The sequence below is a fragment of the Grampus griseus genome (genome assembly GCF_964374135.1).
Source record: "Grampus griseus genome assembly, chromosome: 17".
Classification (NCBI taxonomy): domain Eukaryota; kingdom Metazoa; phylum Chordata; class Mammalia; order Artiodactyla; family Delphinidae; genus Grampus; species Grampus griseus.
In genome coordinates, this window is record NC_139011.1 from 79,763,623 (window position 1) to 79,789,871 (window position 26,249).

The following is a 26,249-nucleotide window of genomic DNA, read 5'->3' on the forward strand; positions in this document are numbered from 1 at the left end:
ATACCGTGAAAGGGAAGGGTCCAACAGCATTTGTTGAAAAGACTGTCCTTTTCCCATTGAATGGTCTTGGCAACTGTGTCAAAATCATTTGACCATACATATGAGGGTTTATTTCTGGGCTCTCTGTTCTATTCCATCAGTTTATATCTGCTTTTATGCCAGTACCACATAATTTTGTTACTGCAAATTTATAATAAGTTTTGAAAGTGTGAGACCTACAGTTTTGTTTTGGCTATTCATTGCCCTTTATGGTTTGATCTTTGTGGTCCTTTGATGGATTTCTCTATTTCTGCCAAAAAAAAAAAAAAAGTCATTGGGATTTTGTTAGAGACTGTATTGAATCTGTAGAGTGATTTGAGTTGTGTTGACATATTAACAAAATTACATCTTCCAATTCATGAATATGGGATGTCTTTCCATTTCTTTCTTCTTTATTTCTTTCAGCAACATTTTGTAGTCTTCAGTATACAAGTCTGTTGACTCCTTGATTCCCTTTTTTCCTAAATATTTTATTCTTTTTGATGTTATTATACATGGAATTATTTTCTTAATTTGCTTTTTAGATTGTTCATTTTAGTGTCTAAAAATGCAACTGAGTTTTGTGAGTTGATTTTGCATCCAATAACTTTTATGAGATTTTTTATGAGTTCCGATAGTTTTTAATGAATTCTTTAGCATTTTCTACATATAAAATTATGTCATCTGTATTAAGCAGATAATCCAGAGCCACTAAGACTCACAGTTGACAAAGTATCGCTGGAGCCCAGAAGAAAAGCGTCTCTACCAATCCCTCTACTCCTAAGTCTCCAACTAAATCTCAGGAGTACAAGAATCCTCAACAATTGCTTACCTAAAGAGTGGTTTCATAGCGCAGTGTAATTCTGTATTGTACCTGATGGTTTGTTTATTATCTTTTTCCTTCTAATAAAATTTAAACTCTCCAAACATAATTTAAAAATAAAATCACGTCATTTGTGAGCAGATATAATCTTTTTTCTTATTTTCTAATTTGAATGTCTTTTCTTTCTTTTTCTTGCCTAATTGCATGGCTAAAACTTTTAGTGCTATGTTGAGTAGAAGTGGTAAAAGTAGGCATCCTTTTCTTATCTTGATCTTAGAGAAAAAGCCTTTTTGTCTTTTTCTACTGAGTATGATGTTAACACTGGGCTTTTCATATAAAGCATTTATTATGTTGAGGTAGTTTACTTCTATTCCCAGTTTGTTATTTTTATCAGGAAAAGGTGTTGAATCTTGTCAATTGTTTTTTATGCATTGGTTGAGACAATCATTCCTTTTTCTTACTGAAGAGTATTCCACTTGTGGTAGTAGGACAGTTTGTTTATCCATTCATATGTTGAAGGACTTGTTGACTGGCTCTGGTTTTTGGTGATGAAGAACAAAAGCTTCACTAAAACTTCCTGTACATATTTTTGTGTGAACATATGTTTTCATTTTTCTTGGGTAAACGCGTGTGAATGTGCATGCTTGGTTGTATGAGAATGCTTTGTTTTGTACCAAACCATCGAGCAGTGTTTCAGGGTGGCTGCACCGTTCTGCATCCCCAGCAGCAATGAGTGAATATTCCTGTTGTTCCACATCCTCACCGGCATTTTGTACTGTTGATTTTTTGGGTCGTGTTATTCTAATAGGTTTATGGTGATATCTTGTTGTTTTCTATTCAGTTTTGTTTGTTGCGCATGATAGACGGCAATTTTTTAAACATACAGGAAATGAGCATGTTGGAAGGTATCGGCTCACAAAGTTGAAGCGATGGGTAGAGAAACATGCTCAGGTAGGAAGGAGCAAAGTTGCCTTCACACAAAACATGTGATTTTAAGGTGATGGACTGTTGAAGCTGTTTGTACCAGGGGTGACATGAGGAGATTCACATATTGCACTGAAGTCTTGACCATGGTTCAGTCACAGAACAGAATCTCATACTAACCTTTACCTCTCTTGCATGCTCTTGGGATTAAAATCCCTTAGTGAGAACACCAATTTGGCCAAAGTTAGTCTACTGGTTTATATTCTACTCTCCATGGAACTGAGTGAGGGAATATGTATTCCTCCCATTGTGCTTTTGTTATTGAAGGCAGGGCTCTAGTTCCCAATTTTCTTGGAAAATCCCCCTCTAGGAACGTTGGTGTGATGCTGGACAGCCCCAGATGGCAAGTGGAGAGGGTCAAATAGGTGAGTGACTTCTCAGGGTAGGCCTCTGACCAGAACTTTAGTCTGAGGTCTGAATGAGGAGGATGCCCCAACCATGGGGCGATCAGAGACACGACCAGGGCAAAGGTGCTAAGGTGCCTGTGAGCCTGGGGTGGGAGGGCCCAGTGGAAGTATGGGTGGGGTGGGGCTGACACCTGGAGGGATAAAGGGACCGGGGTACCGGATGAGTTTTGGAGAGGTGAGCCTGTAGCTCACGTAAGCCCAGATGAAGGGCTTGCACTCCTTCCCTGCATGCTGGGGAACCACCGGCAGGTTGTTCATGGTGAGGGTGGGCACACAGAGGAGTAGTGAGGGCAGTTAGGAGACCACTATGGAAGTCCAGACAACATGACGGCATCACACATGAGGAGGTGGTTACCCAGGAGAGAGGTGAACATAGCTGTGATTTACTTGAGAGGAAGAGTCCACAGGCTGAGGAGTGTGAAAGGAAAGAAAAGAATCAAAGCTGTGTGTCTTGCCTTTTAGACTAATTACTAAGTTGTGTCATCTACAGAGATGAAGAGAGCAAAAGGCAGGGTTCCTTCCCCTCATCTGGGTTTTGGTTAACTCAGACTTTTGTTGCTGTATTAAGTATGAAATGTGCGTTCAGTCCACATGGAAGGACCAAGCTGGAATTAAGAGAAGAGTACTAATTGGTGTAAATTTCTGTACATAAATGTACAAACTAATAATCATTTGTATATAATTTAATTTTTAAAAATTCACATCTGTACTTAATTACCTTGAATGACAAAGGAAGTGTTCTTCCATCATTCAAAGTAATTATCTGTATCTCTATCTCTTCAATATAAAATGTTTATCCCTTCCATTTGTATACTTCCCTTCATGAGATGAGTAAATAGGTCTCTGACATTCACAATGGAACACCTCAGACCTCAAAATCGTAGTGAGCATGGGAGAGACATGTCACTGGAAAAACGAGAATGTCTGGGGCCTTAAAATCCCGTCTCCACCTAAATTGTAACTGAAGTTAACTTCAGTTTGAACTTCATTTTAAATCCTTTTTTTGAAGTGTTAATGGGAAGTACCTGTGATGGAAATACTGATAATTAAGGGGAAGTATTTTCTAACGCCTCTCCAAACTATGGCAGTTTTGTATTGGAATCACTCTGAGGAGAATCTTCTGTTAACAAATACGCTTATTTTGTTTTGTCTCTAATTTAGGGTAATCATGTTGTTTCAAAACATGTATTTATTAAGGTATATGGACAATAATGTTTGTAGCCCATTGGCCGTAAACTTTGGAGTCAGAACTGGATTTGACTTAATTCTACCAAAACTCAATTTTTACTCAAATTAGGACCAATTTCTCCCATGTTTTTTGGCCTTACTTTCCCCACAGATAGAAGTGAAATAGTAATGACTTCTATATAATTGAGGTAATGACATTGCCTGATGCACTGCTTGGGTCATACTGTTATTAAATGACTAAGTAACTTGTCATTATAAAATAAATAATTCTTAAAATTATTTCTATACATTTTTTGTTGAAAATCTAGAAATTATAAAAGTTCACAAGTAGAATATAAATACCATCTGTGATACCATATCCAAATTACGATCACTTGAGTTAACCTCTTTTAAGCCTTTATATTCAATGTTTTTATTTTAAACTGTAATTTAGACAAGATGTGTATATTCTTATGCAAGTTACTTTTAAAAACTCAACTAAATATTGTTATATATTATAAATATCTTCTCATGTTAAGGAATCTATTTACAAATAGACTCCAGTTAACCTTGAAAAAGAAGGAAATAGTAATACACACCCAAGAAAAATAAAAGCCCACAAATATACAATTCAATCACATATATGATTTATCCTATCACTACAATATCTCCAAAAGATTCTCTAATGAACAAAACAATGATTGTCTGAAATTTTGTTTTCTGTTCCTCCCAGTAAACATTTTAAAAAAGTAAATATCAAAAAATTTAATAAATCTCATTATATTTGCCAGGCTTAGGTTCAAACTCAGCAAGGAGACTTATACTACTTATACTACAGATAAAGTAACATTATATTGGGAAATAAACTTGTAGCATAAATAGAGATTATTTAAATATATACACACATACCCTGGATCTATCTGTCTATCTATCTATCTTACACAGAAAAACTTCTCAACTTATTTTCATTGTAATTTCTCACATTATTATCACTACCTATTTACAGAATGCTGAATAATTGTAAAACAAGTAATAGAAACATTTGTTTAGAATGAGCCACTTACCTAAGGTTTACCTTTTAAATCTCTGTAAACAATTAAACAATCATGCTGGCCCAATTCCAAAAATCAGTATTGCCAACGAATACTCAATCAGTTAACAGAAGAATTTACTTGCAGCATTTTTCTTACATTTTTTTGGTTTGAGTTCATAAAACCTGCTTGTGCTAAATATTCAGTTGTTTTTCTAAATTCAGTAAAACTGAAGAAAAGTTGTACACTGATGTTCACTAACTAGGACTGAGAAACGTCTACATGTTCATGGTTCTACACTGAAGCGAGCACTACTAGGGATTCTGAATAGATGTTAAAGGCCTATAATCGTTCACGCTGCATCAACGGTTCACTCGTTATTTTCTGAGTAGTGGTCTATGGTATGGATATACCACAGTGTATTCAACCATTAAAAAGTATCTGAGATGTTTCCTGTTTGGGGCTCTTACGAATACAGCCCTGTAAACATCTATGTGTGGGTTTTATGTGAACCTAAGTCTTCACGCCCTGAATGAATCTCCAGAGAAATCTAAGTGAAGAAAACAGCTTCCAAAAGGTTCGGCTTTATGATCCCACTATATAACATTCTTGAAATCACAAAATTATAGAAATGGAGAGCAGATTAGTGGTTGCCAGGTGTTCAGCAGCAGGTGAGGGCAGGAGGGAAGTAGGTGTGGCCGTAGAGGGTAAAAGGAGGGTCCTTTTGGTCATGGAGGTGCTTTGTCTTGACTGTATCAGTGTCAGTATCCTGTTGTGATGTTGCTCTGTTGTGTGAGATGTTATTCTTGGGGGGAAGCTGGGTAAAGTGCATGTAGGCTCTCTCTGTATCATTTCTCACAACTGCATATGAGTCTACACTTAAGTAAGAACAAAAAGCTTAATTATCATGTGATATAATTAGGACTAGAGTTGTGCTATATTTCTAGGACATAAGGTAAAGAGATGGTATTTAACATTCCTTGTATAAAGTATCCCATTATCCATGAACAGTAAAATTCAAAATTCCAGATGAGATTCCAGAGGAAGTCTGGAGATTAAGAAACTAAACTATGTAGCAAGTGTTTTAGAAACAGGCAAAATGAAACAATACTGTGTGGAGATATAATAAAAATCATTCGAGTAACTGATGAATATGAAATTTAGGCTAGTGGTTTCATCTGGAAGGCTATGATTAAAGTACACAGTGGCCTTCTGGGAGGTGGATGAAATTCTACCTCTTGCCATAGAAATGATTAAAAGGTTATTTGCCTCAAAAATTTTCACTAAGCTATACATTTGTTGTATGTGGTTTTCTTTATTTGCCTTTTATTTTACCACAAAAAGTTAAATGAAATGAAATGAAGTAAAATGTTAAAACCACATTTAAACCATACTCAATGACTTCTGAAAAATGTATTTTTTTTGAAAAATGTATTTTTTAATCTGAGATTTTTATTGATAAATTATTCACACATCATGAATTTCACCAATTTAAAATAGACAGCTCAGTGGGTTTTAGTATATATAGAGAGCTATGTAACCATCACCACGATCTTATTTTAGAACATTTTCTGCCAACCTGAAAGAGACCCTGAACCCATCAACACTCACGTCCCATGACCCCCTTGCCCCAGCCCTAGGCAACCACTAATGTACTTTCTGTCTCTATGGATCTGCCTACCTGGATATTTGATGCAAATGAAATCACTCAGTATGTGGTCTTTTGTGAACAGCTTCTTTTACTTAGCGTGTTTTCCAGGGTTCATCCATGTTTTTACCCCGTATCAGTAGTTATTCTTCTTATTATCAAATAACATTCCATTACGTGGATATACCACATTTTGTTCACCCATCATCAGTTAATGTGTTGTTTCTGCTTTTTGGCTACTATGAATTGTGCTGCCCTGAACACTTGTGTACAGGTTTTTGTGTGGCTATATGCTATTTCTCTTGGGTACTTACTACAGAAACTCAAACTGCAGAAAATCAAAGACAAAGAAAAAATTCTGAAATAAGCCATTGAGTTGGGGGAAAATTTACCTATAGTGGAACATGGATTAGGATTACAGCTGACTTCTCATCAGAAATCTTGAAATCAAGAAGAGAGTGAAGTGAAATATTCAACGTGTTGAAATAGAAAAGCATACACTCAGAATTCTATATCCTGTGAAATTATTCTCTAAAGTGGAGAAATAAAAAATGTACCAGATACACAGCTACAGAGGGTGCCTTACCAGAAGCCCTGTACTGCAAGAAGTGTTATAAGAATTTCTTTAGGGTTTAGGAAAATATGTCAACACTCAGATCAACATAAGGAAAGCAAGAGCTGAAGGAATAAATGAAAGTAAAATATTTTATTTTTCTTATTCTTGCTTGACTGGAAACAAGTTTTAGTTTAAAATAATAATAGTAACAATGTATGGTTTTATTGAAGAACACAGGTAAGTGCTATGAATGACAACAATGTCCATAATATATGAGAAAGATAAATCAGGAATATTCTGTGATTAGGTACCTGAGTTATGCAAGAAGCAGTACAGGGCTCTTTGAAGGTGCATGTGGATTCATTCAAAATGTATATTGGAAACTCTAAGTCAAACACTTATTGTTTTTTAAAGTATAATTGATACAATAAGATAAGAGATATAATGGACGCTTTTACATAAAAAGCTTAATTTAAACCAAGGAAGTCAAAAAAGAATTAGGGTGGTGATGGGAGAAACAAAGAGCAAATATGCAACAAATAGAAAAGTGTTTCAAACCTGGTGGATATTAATTCGGTTTATCAGTAATTACTTTATATTTGAATGGTCTAAATATATCAATTATAAAACAGAAATTGTCAATGGGATATAAAAGACCCAACTCTAGGTTCTACAAAAAACACACAACATTTTAATACGAAGACTGATAGGTTTAAGGTAAAGGCATATAGAAAAATGTATTTTGCTAACGCTGACCAACATAGCTGGAGGAGACGTATCAACTACACACAAAGCAGACTTGAGAACAAGAAAAATTATCCAGGTTAAAGTGAGGAAATACATAGTAATAAAATGGTAGAATCTCCAATTATATGTAGTCATGCTAAACACCTAACAACAAAATATCAAAACATGTGAGGCCAAAACTGATAGAACCGAAAGGAGAAACGGACATCTCCACTACTGGAGCTGTGGACCTCAACAGCACTCTTTCAAGAATTGTGAGTTCAGACGGGCAGCGATTCGGTGAGGACACAGGTGAAGTAAACAGCGCTATCCTTCAAACTGGCTCACAGCAGCCCTCCCTTATCCCCAGGGGACACGTTCCAAGCCCCCCAGGGGATGCTTGACACCCTGGGTGGTACCGAACCCTGTATATACGATGTCTTTTCCTGTACATACACACCTGTGATAAAGCTGAATTTACAAAGGAGGCACAGTGAGCGACTGTCAACGGTAACTAATAATAAAATAGAACAACTAGAACAATATCCTGCCATAAGAGTTAGGCGACCGTGGCCTCTCTCTTTCAAAATATCTTCCTGTGCAAATGTAAAGCCTTTTCCATCCTAACTAGGCATCATCACACACTGACTGTAACTTGTGCAGCTCCAGACGCAGCGGCACAGGGAGCACACGGTTCCTTTCCCTCTTCACAGGTTCACGAGTGGGAGAGTCCCTACCGCCCTCTATGAGGTTGAGAACTTTCACCTTTTCACCTAAAGGAAGCACTTCACAGCTTCTCTTTGGCGTATCCGAACTGCCAGCATCATTCTTCGTGCCCTTTGGGCCATTATTACGTAGGAGAAAGGTCGCCTGACCACAAGCACTGTGACCCCGGGAGTTGGCCTGCTACCCCCGCGACTGCGGAGTGACTGAAGTGGAACACGGATGGAGGGATGATTCCCGTCCTATGAGGACGGAGCTGACATAGCGAGATTTCATCACCGTCCTCAGAATGACGCGTGGTTGAAAACCTAGGAACTGCTTATTTCTGGAATCTTTTAGTTAATATTTTTGGACTGTGGTTGACCTTGGGTCACTGATGCCAAGTGAAGTGAAGCCGCAGATAAGGAGGGACTCCGATCTTTTGCAGAACACTCTGTCCAAAAACAGCAAATGCACATTCCTCCCACGCTTGTATGGAAAATTCACAAAGACCAGATTCTAGGCCAGACACAAAACCTAACAAATCAAAAAGAATACAAATCATACAAATTATGCCCCCAGACAACAAGGAATTTAAACTAGCAGTCAGTACCAGAAAGATAGCTTGAAAGTCCCCCAAATATTTGGAGAATACCTTTCTACATAACACAGGAGTCAAAGAAGAAGTTTGGAGAGAAATTTAAAAATACTCTGAACTAAATAAAAATGAAATAGAACGCTTCAAAATTTGTTGGAAGCTGTGCTTAGAGAAAAATTTATGCCATTAAATGCATATATTCAAAAAGATGATTGAAGTCAATGATCTAAGCTTCTACTATAGGAAATAGAAAAAGTGGAGCAGTCAAAGCCCAAAGCACGAAGAAGAAAACAAATAATAAAGTCACACAGGAAATTAGTGAAATGGAAAACAAACAAACAAAAACAACAGAGAAAAGTCCATGACACTAAACACCTGCCCTTTGAAGTGATAAATAAAAATTGATAAACCTCTAACCAGATTAATCAAGAAATAGAGAAGATACAAATTACCAATATTGGAAATGAAAGAGGGGTCATCACTATTGATCCCATGGACATTAAGAAAAGGCTCATAGTAGAATACTACAAACAACTCTACGCCCACAGCTTTGACAACCTCGGTGACATGGATCAATTCTTTGAAAGACACAACTACTAAAACTCACACAAGGAGAAATCGATATTCTGAAATGGCCTATATGTATTACATAAATTGAACCAAAAAAACCACCTAAACTAGAAAGTTTTCCTGGTGTGTTCTGTCACATATTTAATGAAGGAACGGAACCAATCCTCCACAGTCTTGTCTAGAATATAGAGGCAGAGGCAACACTTTCTAAGTCATTCTTTGATGCCAGCATTATCCTAATACCAAAAACGATTTTAAAAACATTACAGAAAAACAAAATTAAGACCAATATATCTTATCATAATTTATGCAATGACCTTCAAAAAGTTACTAGCACATCAAACCCAGCAATGTATAAAAGGGATTATACATCACAACCAGGTGGGCTTATTCCAGGTAAGCAAGGATGATTCAATATTGTAAATTCAATCAATGTAATCTATGCATCAAATGTTTAAAGAACAAAACAAGTATGGTCACATCAAATGATGCAGAAAAAGCACTTGAAAGAACTCAACATACATCCATGATTAAAACTGCTTGCAAAGTAGGAATATAGGGGAACTTCTTCAACTTGATAAAGAACGTCTACAAAACACCCACAGCTAATATCACACTTAATGATGAGAAACCAGACCCGTTCCCACTGAGACCAGGAACAAGGAAAGGACATATTTTCTCACAATGAATATTCAAGTTATGCTGGAAGTCCAGGCTACTGCAATATGACAGTAATGAAAAAATAAAGTTACATTGACTTAAGGAAATAAAGCCATCTTTATGGCCATGAAATAATTCATGCGTTGGACTTTATTACAATTAAAAAGTTCTGTTCTGGGTTTCCCTGGTAGCGCAGTGGTTAAGAATCTGCCTGCCAGTGCAGGGGACACGGGTTCAAGCCCTGGTCCGGGAAGATCCCACATGCCGTGGAGAAACTAGGTCCATGTGCCACAGCTAATGAGCCCGTGTGCTGCAACTATTGGAGCCTGTGCTCCACAACAAGAGAAGCCACCTCAATGAGAGGCCCGTGCACCGCAACGGAGAGTAGCCCCCGCTCACCGCAGCTAGAGAAAGCCCGCACACAGCAAAGAAGACCCAACACAGTCTAAATAAATAAAATTAATAAAGAGAAAAAAAAGTTCTGTTCTGCAAAGTATACTTTTAAAGAAAATTAAAAGGCAACCCATCCACAGAGAGGGAGAAAATATTTTTAAAACATATATTTGATGTGGTAGCCAGTACAAACGAGGAGCTATCTCCAATATATATATAAAGAACTTTGTTAAGTTCAACAATATGAAAACAAACAACTGAATTTAAAAATGGGCAAGGTATGTGAATAGACATCACCAAAGAAAATACAAAGAGGGAAAATGAGCATATGAACACGTGCCCAACGTCATCTGTCACTAAGGAATTGTAAATTAAAACAGCAATGAGATACCACTGCACACGTGGTTCAAATCCACAAAACTGAAAGTACCAACTGCTGGTAAGGATGCAGAGCGACGGGAACTCTCCTTCATTGCTCGTGGATGTGCAAAATGGTACTGCCGTTTTGGGAGACAGGTTGGCAGCTTCTTGTAAACTAACTAACTATGATCTTACCATATAATTCAGCAATACACCTCCTAAGTTATACGCAATTTATTTAAAACTTATGTCCATGCAAAAACCTGCCTGCAAATATTTATAACAGCTTTATTCATAATCACCACGAACTGGAAGTAAGCACAATGTCCTTCAATAGGTAAATAGATTTTTTAAAAAACTGTAGTGAAGTTGCTTAATATTCCATTGTCTGGACCATGAAATATTATTCAGTGCTCAAAAAGAAATAAATTATCAAGAGCTAAAAGACATGAATCATTCTTAAATGCACGTTGCTAAGTGAAAGAAGCCATTCTGAAAAGGCTACATTCTCTATGATTTCAATTACATGACATTCTGATAAAGGCAAAACTATACAGACAGTGAAATGGTCATTTCTAGAGGACCATGATGTGGGGAGGAAATAGCTGAAGAGGATTTTCTTAGGGCAGTGAAACTCTTCTGTAGGACACCATAATGGTGGATACATGGTATTATCCACTTGTCAAAACCTGTAGAATTTGCAGCTAAAAGGTGAGTGAGCCTTAATGTGTGCAGATCTTTAAAAAAAATCATTTTGGAGGTTAAGGGATATCACAATTGAACGCAGGATATGACAAGAGAGTCTGAATGTATTACAAACACCGGAAACCACCTCACTGAAGGGCTTAGGAAAGTGGAACTGACCTAAGTGCATCTGGAAGTTAATGAAATCTGCAAGACTAAAGGCAAAAAAGAACAGTACGTCAATCCTCTACCTAGTCAAGTCTTCCCACTAGGGAGTGGATTAACTGTCCTGATCCTGCTGTACGTATGTACTGGATGAGAACAGTTAAACAAGCAGATGGCAGATGGTGCAGCATCTGTTGGTGGGAGGCTACACATAAGCAAGGGGAGGAGGCTAGGACTGTCTGTGTGATGACGGGTTCCCTTAGCGGCAGCCACGTAAACTCACGTTTAGCTTAATGTAGGTACAGAGTAGGTATGTGAGCAATTCAGTACACACACACACACACACACACACCTCCTGTTCTGTGAGCTGAGGGGCCTAGAAGACACAGCTACTCCACAAGCAATGAGCATACCAGCTCCCAGAATGTAGTTTCTCAAAGATTCTCTAACAAAGCGAAGCAGGGCCTCTGGGAGGAATTGCTGATTCTTGGACTGGCAGGAAATGTACAAGATGAGCCTGAAACACCTTTTAGCACCAGAAACTGAGAAAGGGCTCCAAAAAAAAAAAAAAAAAATGCAAGGACTTTTCAAAGCAACACTAAAACCAACTGGAAGAGCTTACAGCCCAGAGTATAAAAGAAGTATCCACAATCCACACTGATCTGTCAAAATGACTGAAGAAATCTGAAAAATTGAGGTAAACAGACAAATCTGCTACGTAGCAGAATTCCAGGGAATGTATGCAGAGAGTCCACCCCTGTGGAGGTAGAGCATATTCCCCACTAAGGGTAGGAGCTCCTTCCAAGGAGCACAGCATGGAAAGGGAACAAGAACCACAGAGTAAGAAACCTGGCAGACGGGCTTCCCTGGTGGCGCAGTGGTTGAGAGTCCGCCTGCCGATGCAGGGGACACGGGTTCGTGCCCCGGTCCGGGAAGATCCCACGTGCCGCAGAGCGGCTGGGCCCGTCCGGAGCTTGCGCGTCCGGAGCCTGTGCTCTGCAACGGGAGAGGCCACAACAGTGAGAGGCCCGCGTACTGCAAAAAAAAAAGAAACCTGGCAGACTCCTCCTCATCCAGGTGCTGGTGATGCAGTCATGACGGCAGGTACACGTGATAAGACATGATAAGACCAGCACTGTGCCTCTGTCATCTTCCTCCCAACACACATAAGCCCAGTCTAATCACAAAAAAAATTGGAAAATTCCAAATCGAGATTCAGCCTGCAAAATACCTGACCAGTCCCCCTCAAAAGTGTAACAGTTATCAAAAAAGAAGTCCTAGAAACTATTACAGCCCAGAGGAGCCAAAGGAGACATAATTACATGTGATGTGTAATCCAGATGTGATCCTGGGACAGGAAAAGAAGTATTAGGTAAAAACTAAAGAAATTTGAATAAAGTATAGACTTTTGTTAATAATAATGTATCAGTACTGGTTTATTCCTTGTAAGAAATGTAATGTAACAATGTGGGATGTTAATAATAGGGAAAAATGGGTGTGGAAACTAAAAATAGAATTACCATACGACCCAGCAATCCCACTACTGGGCATATACCCTGAGAAAACCATAATTCAAAAAGAGTCAGGTACCACAATGTTCACTGCAGCTCTATTTACAATAGTCAGGACATGGAAGCAACCTAAGTGTCCATCAACAGATGAATGGATAAAGAAGATGTGGCACATATATACAATGGAATATTACTCAGCCATAAAAAGAAACGAAATTGAGTTATTTGTAGTGAGGTGGCTGGACCTAGAGACTGTCATACAGAGTGAAGTAAGTCAGAAAGAGAAAAACAAATACCGTAGGCTAACACATATATGGAATCTAAAAAAAAAAATGGTTCTGAAGAAGCTAGGGACAAGACGGGAATAAAGACATAGATGTAGAGAATGGACCTAAAGACATGGGGAGGGGGAAGGATAAGCTGGGACGAAGTGAGAGAATGGCATGGACTCATATACAGTACCAAACGTAAAATCGATAGCTAGTGGGAAGCAGCCGCATAGCACAGGGAGATCAGCTCGGTGCTTTGTGTCCGCCTAGAGGGGTGGGATACAGAGGGTGGAAGGGAGACGCAAGAGGGAAGGGATGCGGGGATATATGTATATGTATAGCTGGTTCACTTTGTTACACAGCAGAAACTAAGACACCACTGGAAAGCAATTATACTCCAATAAAGATGTTAAAAAAACAAGTGATGCATCAGTAGGGGTTCACCAACTGTAAGAAATGTCGACAGCAGCCTGTGATCTTAGTAAGAGGGGATACTCTGTGTGAGACAAGATGGGGAGAAAACTTTCTGCACAATTATTTTGTAAACCTAAAAGGCTTCTAAAAGATAAAGTCTATTAAAATTGAAAAAGAGAAAAAACACACGTTTCCAGGCACTTTCTCATGAGTGGGCTGCCAAACACATCAAGAGTGATCGAGTTCAAACGCTTCATCTTTCAGATAAAAAGTGAGAGTCAGAGAAATGCAGGCCCTTTATGACCATCAGACAGCTGGAAAATACCTATAACACAAATTCTAACTTAGGTGTTCACGTTTCCATCCGCAGACACTTTCTTCTCCTTGCCTTTCTGTCTGATCATTCTGAAAGTAAAATGCCAGCTCTGTGAGAAGTGCAGAACCTGGATGACACTCACTTCCCCTCCTCACTCTGATCTGCGGGGCAGGAGAGTGACTGGGAAGCATCTTTGCTGGGGTGTGGTGATGTCCACACGCCTGTCTCTACCCGCCGGTCACTTGCTCTTCTCTGTAACAGGGTCCACCTGGGCTTTCTGCTGTGTGTCCTCCCTGCCGATTCCTCTGGGTGGGAACTGGCTCGTGCTCCACTAAGGAAGGGTTTATCTGGCCTGGCTTTGTCTCATTATCGAGGGCGCTGCGAAGCGGGTCTTTAGTGTGTGTAAGACAACAAATAGGGATGTGATGGGAATCAGCAGCCAGGAGTAAAGAGAATGCAGTTAAGGAACTTGTCACCTGTGCTGTCTCTATGCATAGCCTAATTAGGGGACAGACCTGTGGGTCCAGCAGAGAAGGAACTCCTAAGGGTGTTAATGAGAATCTAAGGATGTAAATTAGGCAAGTTCTAGATATTTTATTACTTTTTAAAATCAGAGATACAATAAACAATATTTAACACCCTTCCCAAACCGGTGGGAAATATTAAAAGTCAAGTGATTTCATGTATGGCTTTCCTCTGTGGTAGTTAATTCAAAGAAAAAGAGTTCACTGCAGTCAGAATTCTGGAGGAAAATCTTAATCCATTAGACCCCAAAACCTATTTCCAAACTGAAAACCAATTGAGAATTGTTAGCAGTTAGGTGAAACATATGTTACTCAATGACAGTTTAAGCATTTTGCCAAGATCTCAAATGCTTTATGTTCCCAAATCGCATCTAAGTATGTTCCTTGATGACTCATAAAATCTCTGAAATGGTTCCAATATATAAAACAATGCCTCATTTTCAGATGAGATAATGTGACTCTTGTAATTTTATTTTCTGATTCATCTAAGCTAAAAAAGAAAATTTCAATGGAAATTTTGAATTAAGTTAAGCATATATCATAACAACTAAAATGTTATTAAACTACATTTTTTATTCCTTTTATCAAAATTTGTTTTCATTGCATGAATATATCATTTTAACTTACATAAGTTAAAGTATGTAACTTAACTTATGTAAGTTAAAGCTATTCATTCTGCTCCTGTAAAAATTACACAATTTTAGAGTTTGGTTCAAAGTCACAAATTCAGAATCAGGGTGATGGTTGGTTGCAGTTCTAATTATCTAATGTTTTCTATCAATAAGACCATAAAAACAAAAAACAGATGAAACTCTTTTTCGATCTCAAAGCTGGCACCTGCTCTAATCTTTCTTGGTCAGGAAACTGGTAGCTTTTCTTCCTTAGCAATCTTCTAGCAAGAAGAATGGCCGGGGTGGTGTGGGTGAAGCCCAGAATTGATGATCGCACACCCAGACATGAGAAACATACAGATGCAGGTGCTGTGATGACCTAATTCTAGTTATTTAGCTAAAGAATCCGTTAACAACAGTCCACTGAGTGCCCAAGCGGAGAGCAGGGATCCCCGGCCACACAGATCAAGCCTGTGGCTACCTCCAGCACGGAAGCTACGGCTACACACCCTTGACGGCATCTGCGAACGACGCAGACTTCTAACCGTGGCAGTGAATAGTGTAGGCGAATAAGAGAAAGTCACAGGCACAGCCTATCGTCATACCTTCCGAGGCTGCTTTCTGAATTTGGGCCTCTGGGGGCCCTGACCTGGAATGAGGAATGCGGCCCATCAGCATGGTACTTAAAACCATCCACACCTCTGAGCTTGCGGTGACCTTTTCTGCCCATGTAAGTCCCTTCTTAAACATTTAATTAATATCTCAGTCCCACTGAGGTGTAAGTCAGTCTGTTTGCTTAGATAATTAGCAGTGAAGACAAAAGCACCTAATCACTGCTGCAAAGTGAAAGATTGGAAGCAAATAAGAATATCACTACCTACACTTCCTAAACCTCTCAAAAGAGTAAAAGTTTGTTGTGAAGGGCCACGTGCGATTTGCGATACAATCTTAAATCCCTCTTTGAAACAGAAGGAACACCATTGGGAAGCGGCGTGATTAGCGCATTCTGATCTTTCATGCCACGTGGATCTGTTTAATCAAAGCCTCATCACAGTAAGTGCAAGCTTGCTGCTTACCTCTGAAGGGCAAACTGCAAACAGGACTCCATGGAACAGTGTGAGGTTTTGGAAGAGAATGCACTTGTTTTTGCTCCCTGGACAATGAATTTAAAATCACGTTGTACTTTTGAAAAAAGACTAAAGTTAAAATATCTTTGCTTACAGGGCTGTATTTGAAATCTGTGTATATTCAGAACCGAGTAGTCTGTGATGTGCTGCTTCTAGTTTGTCTAAAACTCTGTTCTCAAATATTGTTTTTCCCTGTACCTATTTGACATAAGCCTGAGATCTGAAGTACGTATATTTTATGCGAGGTTCACCACGGGCTGATTTTTCAAAAATCAAGTAGGATTTTTGAGAGAAAAACCGAGCGATGAATATGGACGCACCTTGCCTGTCCCACAGAGAACGCTCTCCAACAGCTCTGCTTGTGGAGCTGGGGCTTTTCAGATGCTCGGAGTTGCCTCTTTGAGGCCTGAAATATGTAAATATATCAGAAGAGTTTTCTCCAAATTGTAGCAGGGCCACGTCTTCACAAACCAAGTGAACTGGAGCCGCGAGAAGCCGAAGGTTTACGGTATTTTCATTTTGTTTGACCCCTGAGTACAAACCTTTAGGCGTCTTTTCTCCTCTCTCCTTTCCCTTGTGAGCTGATATGGGGATTCAGTGAAGGTTCTATGAATGTTATTGAATTAGCTGTGAAAAACATTTCCCAAACGCCTGACACCGGCCTGCATCACTTTTCTGCATCATTTTTTATGTCCTCCCTCAGCTCCACAGAAGCTGCTCAACCTTCCAGCTTCTCCCAAGGTGTAGATTAGAGGCCGCTGACAGTGAAACTGCTGGGCCCGTTGTTAAAATACAAATTCCTGGGTCACATAAGCTGAGTGAATTAAAGGATCTGAAGCCGGGCTTCACATCTGCACATTACCAACATCCAAGAAAATACCACAGTAAACACTGCTGATCTTTCTGTGTAGCTGTCTAGTGAGCTGAACCTGTGAACCTTGAGATGAAGTGTCTCTAAATGTCGTCTCTGTCTCTCTGTCTCTCTGTCTCTCTCTCTCTCTCTCTCTCTCTCTCACACACACACACACACACACACACACACACACACACACACACGGTCTTTACATGCTCTTCCCATTGCCCCAGCTACTAGATGAAATTTTACAAACATAAATTTTTTTGTTTATAAGCTTCTAAACATTTGCAAAGATTTAGAGATATATTTCACCTAGAGATGCACTTAGTGGGCACGGACTAGTAGGAATTAACTGAAAAACTGGAAAACATAGCAAACAGCTGTATTTCTTTGAATTACATTTTTTTCTTAGTGATACTCACTGATCTGTTTCTAATATACAAAAAAAAACCCCAAATACCAAGTAAGAGATTATCCGAAAGTCTGACAGCACACTGGACCAGCGTCATATTTCCTAATGAATAAAATGAAAAGTTTTTAGCAAAGCCCTAAATCCTCATTTGCACGTGGGGAAAATTATGATATTAGGAAAAAGTAAAGAAAACTCACCACTTCTTCATGTCTGCATTTCCTCACATTAATCCCGTTTATCTGCAATGGAAAGAGAGACACGGCTTCATGTGGTATATTGTGAATTGACCTTATGTTTTGGTTGCACATGGAAAATAATGGTAAGGTGTATACCTGCAGAATTGCGTCCCCAATGAAGAGCAGTCCTGAGAGCTCGGCTGTGAATGGAGAAGGACAATTGATTAGGCATCGTCTACTTCCTTCACACAGATGAAAGAGTGTTTAATTAAATAAAGTCAAAACTGATAAAAGGGAAAAAATGAAATGTTTTATATGGGTAGCATCTTAAAAGATCCACAGGTAATAGAAATGCAAAAACAATCACGATTCAACTCCTATGATTGAAACATGAGCTGAATTGGAACACATGCTGTGATAGTTCCATTTCATTCTATCATTTCAGATCTTAGTTGCCAGAAATTGGCCACACTTCTGGATGGAGGACTAAATGTTCTCACGTTCTTATGAGAGCATTAAGGCATCTATGAAAACGTTTAGAGCTAGACATTCACTCCGTCAGCAATGGAACCAGCTCCCCGTTTCTTTTTAAACACTAGGCTGTCTCAGTGATTTCGGTCATTGTAACAGTTGGTTTACATCCTCAGAGTTTTTCCTGGATGAAATTTCATATGAAGGGCTGAGTTAAATTGCATATGAAAACTGAAAAAATATATATATAACTGGAGTTGCCTGTAACTGATGAGACTTGCAAGCATCAGAGCGTTTCTACGCTTCCTTGTTAATGAGACACTGTGCAGTCATGCAGTCTCTGGCTCACACACAGCCACCTGCTCTACTGTCTTCCCTCCCTGCCCGCCGGGCGGGTAAAGGACTTGGACTCGGCAGTCAGAACCGTCACCTGCTGCCTGGTCATGGGACCCTGGCTGGTCAGTCCCATATACGAATTTATGAATGTAACTATTGTCTTTTTCCTCAGTGACAGGGACTCACAGGACAGCCCTCTTAACACTTTACCTCTTTGCTCCTTGGAGATTTTTGAAATGACAACTGGAATGTTATGTTCCGCTCCCCCCTGAAAAGAGAAAATCATATATCGTGCTTTTTAATCTCAAAAAATTAAATACACAGCCTTTAGTTAGGAAACTATACAAGTTATGAACAGCATGTGAATAGACACCAAATAGAATTAAAATAGATCCCTGGAATTTTTCTACCAAATAGATTGTCCTCCCAAGAAACTGATCTGTTTAGAATTTCTCTGTGACATGCAATAATTAATAGCAGTTGACTTTGAAAATGTCAATTTTTAAAATTAAGATTGGTGATCCCTTAAGAAGGCATTTCCTCCAATGTGTAGCAGTGCTGCCCATTGTAGAAATTCATACTTAGGGCTCCAAACAGTAGATAATGATGTATTTCCATTATCTGGCTGAGTTGTTCTATGCTGGGGACCAAGCAAGGGCCCCTTTGGATGCTGCATGGCTGGAGAAACTACATACACAAACTGGTACCAAAAAACAGACTGTGTATATGCCTGATGGGGAAGGGTCATTATATTCCTCTTTGTGTGAAAGTGCATACTAAACAATTAACAGAATACAGTAAACTGACAAGAATATGGCAACAGTGCTTTGTCTAATTGACCAAATAAGATAGAAAAAAATAAAGAAAAATAAGTAAGCTAAACTTATGTGGACGGAAATAAAATAACTCCCTGAAGTAACTGCATAAACTTATGGTTTTTATATAACAGATTTGAGAAGGTTGAAAGCAATAGTTGAAAACTCAAGTAAGTGCATCAAAGAATAAGACTTCATGTAGAAAACAAGTACAGCACTTTTAACATGGGTAGTTGAAAAGATAATCTAAATTTCCATGGGGTTTCTGTAGCTTCAGAATAAGTAAACCTCCTAAGCCTTTTTTCCTTCAAGGACAAAAATTGTTTTAGACAAGACCTTTTTTCCCATGAATGTCCATCTTTAGCACTGAGTTGTCAATATATTTAAATATAAGATAGGCAGCAGTTGTAGAGAACAGCAGTGGCTTTCAAGCTTTTCCTGGCAAGTAGTCCTTTCTACTTCTGGGACATTAAGAAGAGACGTGATAAATAAAATACTGAAAACTGTCTTACCCAGGGTGAAATTCAAACCCACCCCTGAATCTCCTGTTCTCACCATTTCCCACCAACCTGACATTCACCCACCCACCCTCACTAAGTTTGTGCAGAAGGTCTCTGGCATAAGCTTCCTTGGCCTCTGATTCTGCTCTTGCATTTGTGTTTGTGTCCATAACAAGCCCTGATCCTGTCCAAGACAACCTCTCATCTGATCAAAGCACAGGACTGGGACTCAGGGTGCAGTACAGAAGGAGTGCTTCCTTAGCACAGTAAACCCGGAGCAGAATCCAAGCCCTTCATGTTTACCAGTCAGGGTCCCAAGTTCCCAACCCCTGCATTCTGTTTTATCTTTCCCTCTTATACTTATTAGCTTCTTACCTACTACAATCTCACACCTTTCCTACATACATTATTTGTTTTCTTTCTCCTAACCACAAAGCAAGTTCCACAAGCACAACACATTTATTTATTTATTTTGGTTATTTGTTTCCTGCATTGATGTAATGTCAGTGCCTGGAATAATCATTCTTTTTTAAGCTTTGAAATGTTTGTTGAGTGAATGAGTGAATGAATAAATGAAGTCTAAAACTTTTCCAGACCTAAAATTGTTCATTCTTTTTTTTTTAAACAATTTTTTAAAGATTTTTTTGATGTGGACCATTTTTAAAGTCTTTATTGAATTTGTTACAATACCGCTTCTGTTTTGTGTTTTGTGCTTTGGGCCCCGAGGCATGTGGGATCTTAGCTCCCTGACTAGGGATTGAACCCACACCCCCTGCACTGGAAGGCAAATCTTAACCACTGGACCACCAGGGAAGTCCTGTAAAATTGTTCATTCTTTAAAGTACTTTGCAGAGGGAGACCTTCAAGATCACAGAGGAGCAAGACGTGGAGATCACCTTCCTCCCCACAGATACACCAGAAATACATCTACATGTGGAACAACTCCTACAGATCACCTACTGAATGCTGGCAGAAGACCTCAGACTTCCCAAAAGGCAAGAAACCCCCCCACATACCTGGGGAGGGCAAAAGAAAAAAGAAAAAACAGAGACAAAAGAATAGGGACGGGACCTGCACCTCTGGGAGGGTGCCGTGAAGGAGGAAAGGTTTCCACACACTAGAAGCCCCTTCACTGGTGGAGACTGCGGGCGGCGGAGGGGGGAACCTTCGGAGCCGCAGAGGAGAGCGCAGCAACAGGGGCGCGGAGGGCAAAGCAGAGAGATGCCCGCACAGAGGATCGGTGCCGACCAGCACTCACCAGCCCGAGAGGCCTGTCTGCTCACCCGCCGGGGCGGGCGGGGCTGGGAGCTGAGGCTCAGGCTTCGGTCGGATCCCAGGGAGAGGACTGGGGTTGGCGGTGTGAACACAGCCTGCAGGGGGTTAGTGCGCCACGGCTAGCCGGGAGGGAGTCCGGGGAAAAGCCTGGACCTGCCGAAGAGGCAAGAGACCATTGTTTTGGGGTGCGCAGGGAGAGGGGATTCAGAGCACCGCCTAAATGAGCTCCAGAGACGGGCACGAGCCGCGGCTAAAAGCGCGGACCCCAGAGACGGGCATGAGATGCTAAGGCTGCTGCTGCCGCCACCAAGAAGCTCCACACCCGCTTCCGGGGAGCCTGTGCAGCCCGCCACTGCCAGGGTCCCGGGACCCAGGGACAACTTCCACAGGAGAATGCACGGCACGCCTCAGGCTGGGGCAACGTCACGCCGGCCTCTGCCGCCGCAGGCTCACCCCGCACTCCGTGCCCCTCCCTCCCCCCGGCCAGAGCCCCCGAATCAGCGGCTATTTTAACCCCGTCCCGTCTGAGCGAAGAACAGACGCTCTCCGGGGACCTACACGCAGAGGCGGGTCCAAATCCAAAGCTGAACCCCGGGAGCTGTGCGAACAAAGAAGAGAAAGGGAAACCTCTCCCAGAAGCCTCAGGGGCAGCAGATTAAATCTCGATAGTCAACCTGATGTACCTGCATCTGTGGAATACCTGAATAGACAGCGAATCATCCCAAACTGAGGAGGTGGACTTTGGGAGCAACTGTAGACTTGGGGTTTGCTTTCTGCATCTAATATGTTTCTGGTTTTATGTTTATCTTAGTTTAGTATTTAGAGCTTCTTATCATTGGTAGATTTCTTTATTGATTTGGCTGCTCTCTTCCTTTTATATATATATATATATTTTTTTTCAGTTTTCACTTTTTGTGAGTGTGTCTGTGTGTATGCTTCTTTCTGTGATTTTGTCTGTATAGCTTTGCTTTTACCTTTGTCCTAGGGTTCTGTCTGATTTTTTTTAATATAGTTTTTAGTGCTTGTTATCATTGGTGGATTTGTTTTTTGGTTTGGTTGTTCTCTTCTTTCTTTCTTTTATTACTTTTTAATTTTTAATAATTAAAATTATTTTAATAACTTTATTTCTTTTTATTTTATTTTTTCCTTTCTCTCTCTCTTCCTTCCTCACTCTCTCTCTCTCTCTCTCTCTCTTTCTCTCTTTCTTTCTTTTTTTTCTCCCTTTTCTTCTGAGCCACGTGGCTGACAGGGTCTTGGTGCTACGGCCGGGTCTCAGGCCTGTGCCTCTGAGATGGGAGAGTCGAGTTCAGGACATTGGTCCACCAGAGACCTCCCAGCTCCACAAAATAAAAATGGCGAAAGCTCTCCTAGAGATCTCCATCCCAATGCTAAGACCCAGTTCCATTCAACAACCAGCAAGCTACAGTGCTGACACCCTGTGCCAAACAACCGACAAGACAGGAACACAACCCGTCCCATTAGCAGAGAGGCTGCTTAAAATCATAATAAGGTCACAGACACCCCAAAACACACCACCAGATGTGGTCCTGCCCACCAGAAAGACAAGATCCAGCCTCATCCACCAGAACACAGGCATGAATCCCCTCCACCAGGAGCCTACACAACCCACTGAACCAACCTTAGCCACTGGAGGCAGACACCAAAAACAAAGGGAACTACAGACCTGCAGCCTGTGAAAAGGAAACCCCAAACTCAGTAAATTCAGCAAAATAAAAAGACAGAGAAACATACAGCAGATGAAAGAGCAAGGTAAACACCCACCAGACCAAACAAATGAAGAGGAAATAGGCAGTCTACCTGAAAAAGAATTCAGAGTAATGATAGTGAACACAATCCAAAACCTTGGAAACAGAATGGAGAAAATACAAAAAACATTTAACAAGGACCTAGAAGAACAAAAAAGCAAACAAACAATGATGAACAACACAATAAATGAAATTAAAAATTCTCTAGAAGGAATCAATAGCAGAATAACTGAGGCAGAAAAACGGATAAATGACCTGGAAGATAAAATAGTGGGAATAACTACCGTAGAGAAGAATAAAGAAAAAAGAATGAAAAGAATTGAGGACAGTCTTAAGAGACCCCTGGGACAACATTAAACCCACCAACATTTGAATTATAGCGTTCCCAGAAGAAGAAGAGAAAAAGAAAGGGACTGAGAAAATATTTGAAGAGATTATAGTTGAAAACTTCCCTAATATGGGAAAGGAAATAGTCAAGTCCAGGAAGCACAGAGAATCCCATCCAGGATAAATCCAAGGAGAAACACACCAAGACACATATTAATCAAACTATCAAAAATTAAATACAAACAAAAAATATTAAAAGCAGCAAGGGAAAAACAACAAATAACATACAAGGGAATCCACATAAGGTTAAGAGCTGACCTTTCAGCAGAAACTCTGCAAGCCAGAAGGGAGTGGCAAGACATATTTAAAGTGATGAAAGGGAAAATACCTACAACCAAGATTACTCTACCCAGCAAGGATCTCATTCAGATTAGATGGAGAAATTAAAACCTTTACAGATAAGCAAAAGCTAAGAGAATTCAGCACCACCAAACCAGCTTTACAACAAATGCTATAGGAACTTCTCTAGCAGGAAACACAAGAGAAAGAAAAGACCTACAATAACAAACCCATAACAATGAAGAAGATGGTAATAGGAACATACATATCGATAGTTACCTTAAATGTAAATTGATTAAATGCTCCCATCAAAAGACATAGATTGGCTGAATGGATACAAAAACAAGAACCATATATATGCTGTCTACAAGAGACCCACCTCAGACCTAGGGACACATACAGAGTGAAAGTGAGGGGATGGAAAAAGATATTCCATGCAAATGGAAATCAAAAGAAAGCTGGAGTAGGAATTCTCATATCAGACAAAATAGACTTTAAAATAAAGACTATTACAAGAGACAAAGAAGGACACTACATAATGATCAAGGGATCAATTCAAGAAGAAGATATAACAATTGTAAATATTTATGCACCCAACATAGGAACATCTCAATACATAAGGCAAATGCTAACAGCCATAAAAGGGGAAATAGACAGTAACACAGTCATAGTAGGGGACTTTAACACCCCACTTTCACCAATGGACAGATCATCCAAAATGAAAATTAATAAGGAAACACAAGATTTAAATGATACATTAAACAAGATGGACTTAATTGATATTTATAGGACATCCTATCCAAAAAAAACAGAATACACTTTCTTCTCAAGTGCTCCTGGAACATTCTCCAGGACAGATCATATCTCAGGTCACAAATCAAGCCTTGGTAAATTTAAGACAACTGAAATCATATCAAGTATATTTTCAGACCACAACACTATGAGACCAGATATCAATTACAGTAAAAAATACAAACAACACATGGAGGCTAAACAATACACTACTAAATAACCAAGAGATCACTGATGAAATCAAAGACGATATCAAAAAATACCTAGAAACAAATGACAATGAAAACACGATGACCCAAAACCTATGGGATGCAGCAAAAGCAGTTCTAAGATGGAAGTTTATAGCAACACAATCCTACCTCAAGAAACAAGAAACATCTCAGATAAACAACCTAACCTTACACCTAAAGCAATTAGAGAAAGAATAACAAAAAAACCCCCAAAGTTAGCAGAAGGAAAGGAATCATAAAGATCAGAGCAGAAATAAATGAGAAAGAAATGAAGGAAACGATAGCAAAGATCAATAAAACTAAAAGCTGGTTCTTTGAGAAGATAAACAAAATTGATAAACCATTAGCCAGACTCATCAAGAAAAAAAGGGAGAAGACTCAAATCAATAGAATAGAAATGAAAAGGGAGAAGTAACAACTGACACTGCAGAAATACAAAGGATCATGAGAGATTACTACAAGCAACTATATGCCAATAAAATGGACAAGCTGGAAGAAATGGACACATTCTTAGAAAAGCACAACCTTCCGAGACTGAACCAGGAAGAAATAGAAAATTTAAACTGACCAATCACAAGCACTGAAATTGAGACTATGATTAAAAATCTTCCAACAAACAAAAGCCCAGGACCAGATGGCTTCACAGGCAAATTCTATCGAACATTTAGAGAAGAGCTAACACCTATCCTTCTCAAACTCTTCTAAAATATAGCAGAGGGAGGAACACTCCCAAACTCATTCTATGAGGCCACCAACACCCTGATACCAAAACCAGACAAAGATGTCACAAAGAAAGAAAACTACAGGCCAATATCACTGAGGAACGTAGATGCAAAAATCCTCAACAAAATACTAGCAAACAGAATCCAACAGCGCATTAAAAGGCTCATGATCTTAAGGAGAAACTAAGACGGTGAACAATGAAATCAAACGTGCAAGGTTGCAGATAGTTTCTAGAGATCCTTGGAAACTGGGAAAAAAATTAAGAATACATCTCCATTTCTTAGAATAAGATGCTGGTTAGCTAATATAAATCAAGCACTGATGAAGTTTTACATGATAGAAAGAGAAAACAAACTCATCCAGATATTATGGTTCAGATATTTGGGGGCAGAGAAGAACGCTGTTTATGTCACTCCAGGTTGGTGGTTGTTACCAGAGCATTTTCCTTTAACTGATTTTGCTTCTCACAGTTTTCTGTCCTTGCACTATCGAATTTAAAGATTTTCTCAGTGCTCAGATTTTTAATGCAGGTTACCATGGTGGGATGGTGGGAAACCTCTCCTCAGGGTTGGTCTAGAGATATCGATTTTCTGAGAGTCAACTCAGCAATCCCATTCTTCCCTCAACACCTGAGACTTACAAATACCTTTTAATAATAAGATACAACTAGCCCCTATTTTATCAACATTTTCCTTTTATATGTAAAATTTCTCCTGAAATTTGAATGGTTTGAATCCAAAGGTATTTTTTTTTAACTTTATTTCTTCAATCAGACATTTGGAGCTCTGAGAGAATTTTTAAGCTAGTTTAAGGAGATCACTTCATTAATTGATTAAGAGAGCTAATTTTAAGACAAAACTCAGGGGATAAAATTGGAACATAAAACCACAGTGCCTTCATTTATTGAATAAAATGTGAGAGCAGTCCAGCTCTATTAAAGTAAATTAGATTTAGCTCTGAACCTAAT

General features: G+C 39.5%; 1 protein-coding gene across 2 annotated transcripts in view; it reads right to left on the reverse strand.

The window, feature by feature from the left end:
- SNTG1 (syntrophin gamma 1) overlaps nucleotides 1-26,249 on the reverse strand; it is a gene marked incomplete at both ends in the record, with an annotated part of 197,975 nt that overhangs the window by 137,415 nt on the left and 34,311 nt on the right. For both annotated transcript variants that reach the window (XM_082674870.1, XM_082674869.1), the window contains 3 exons: nucleotides 17,730-17,771; nucleotides 17,865-17,908; nucleotides 18,726-18,783. In XM_082674870.1, the coding sequence (XP_082530996.1) occupies nucleotides 17,730-17,771; nucleotides 17,865-17,908; nucleotides 18,726-18,783 (144 nt within the window). The remainder of the gene's footprint in view (nucleotides 1-17,729; nucleotides 17,772-17,864; nucleotides 17,909-18,725; nucleotides 18,784-26,249) is intronic.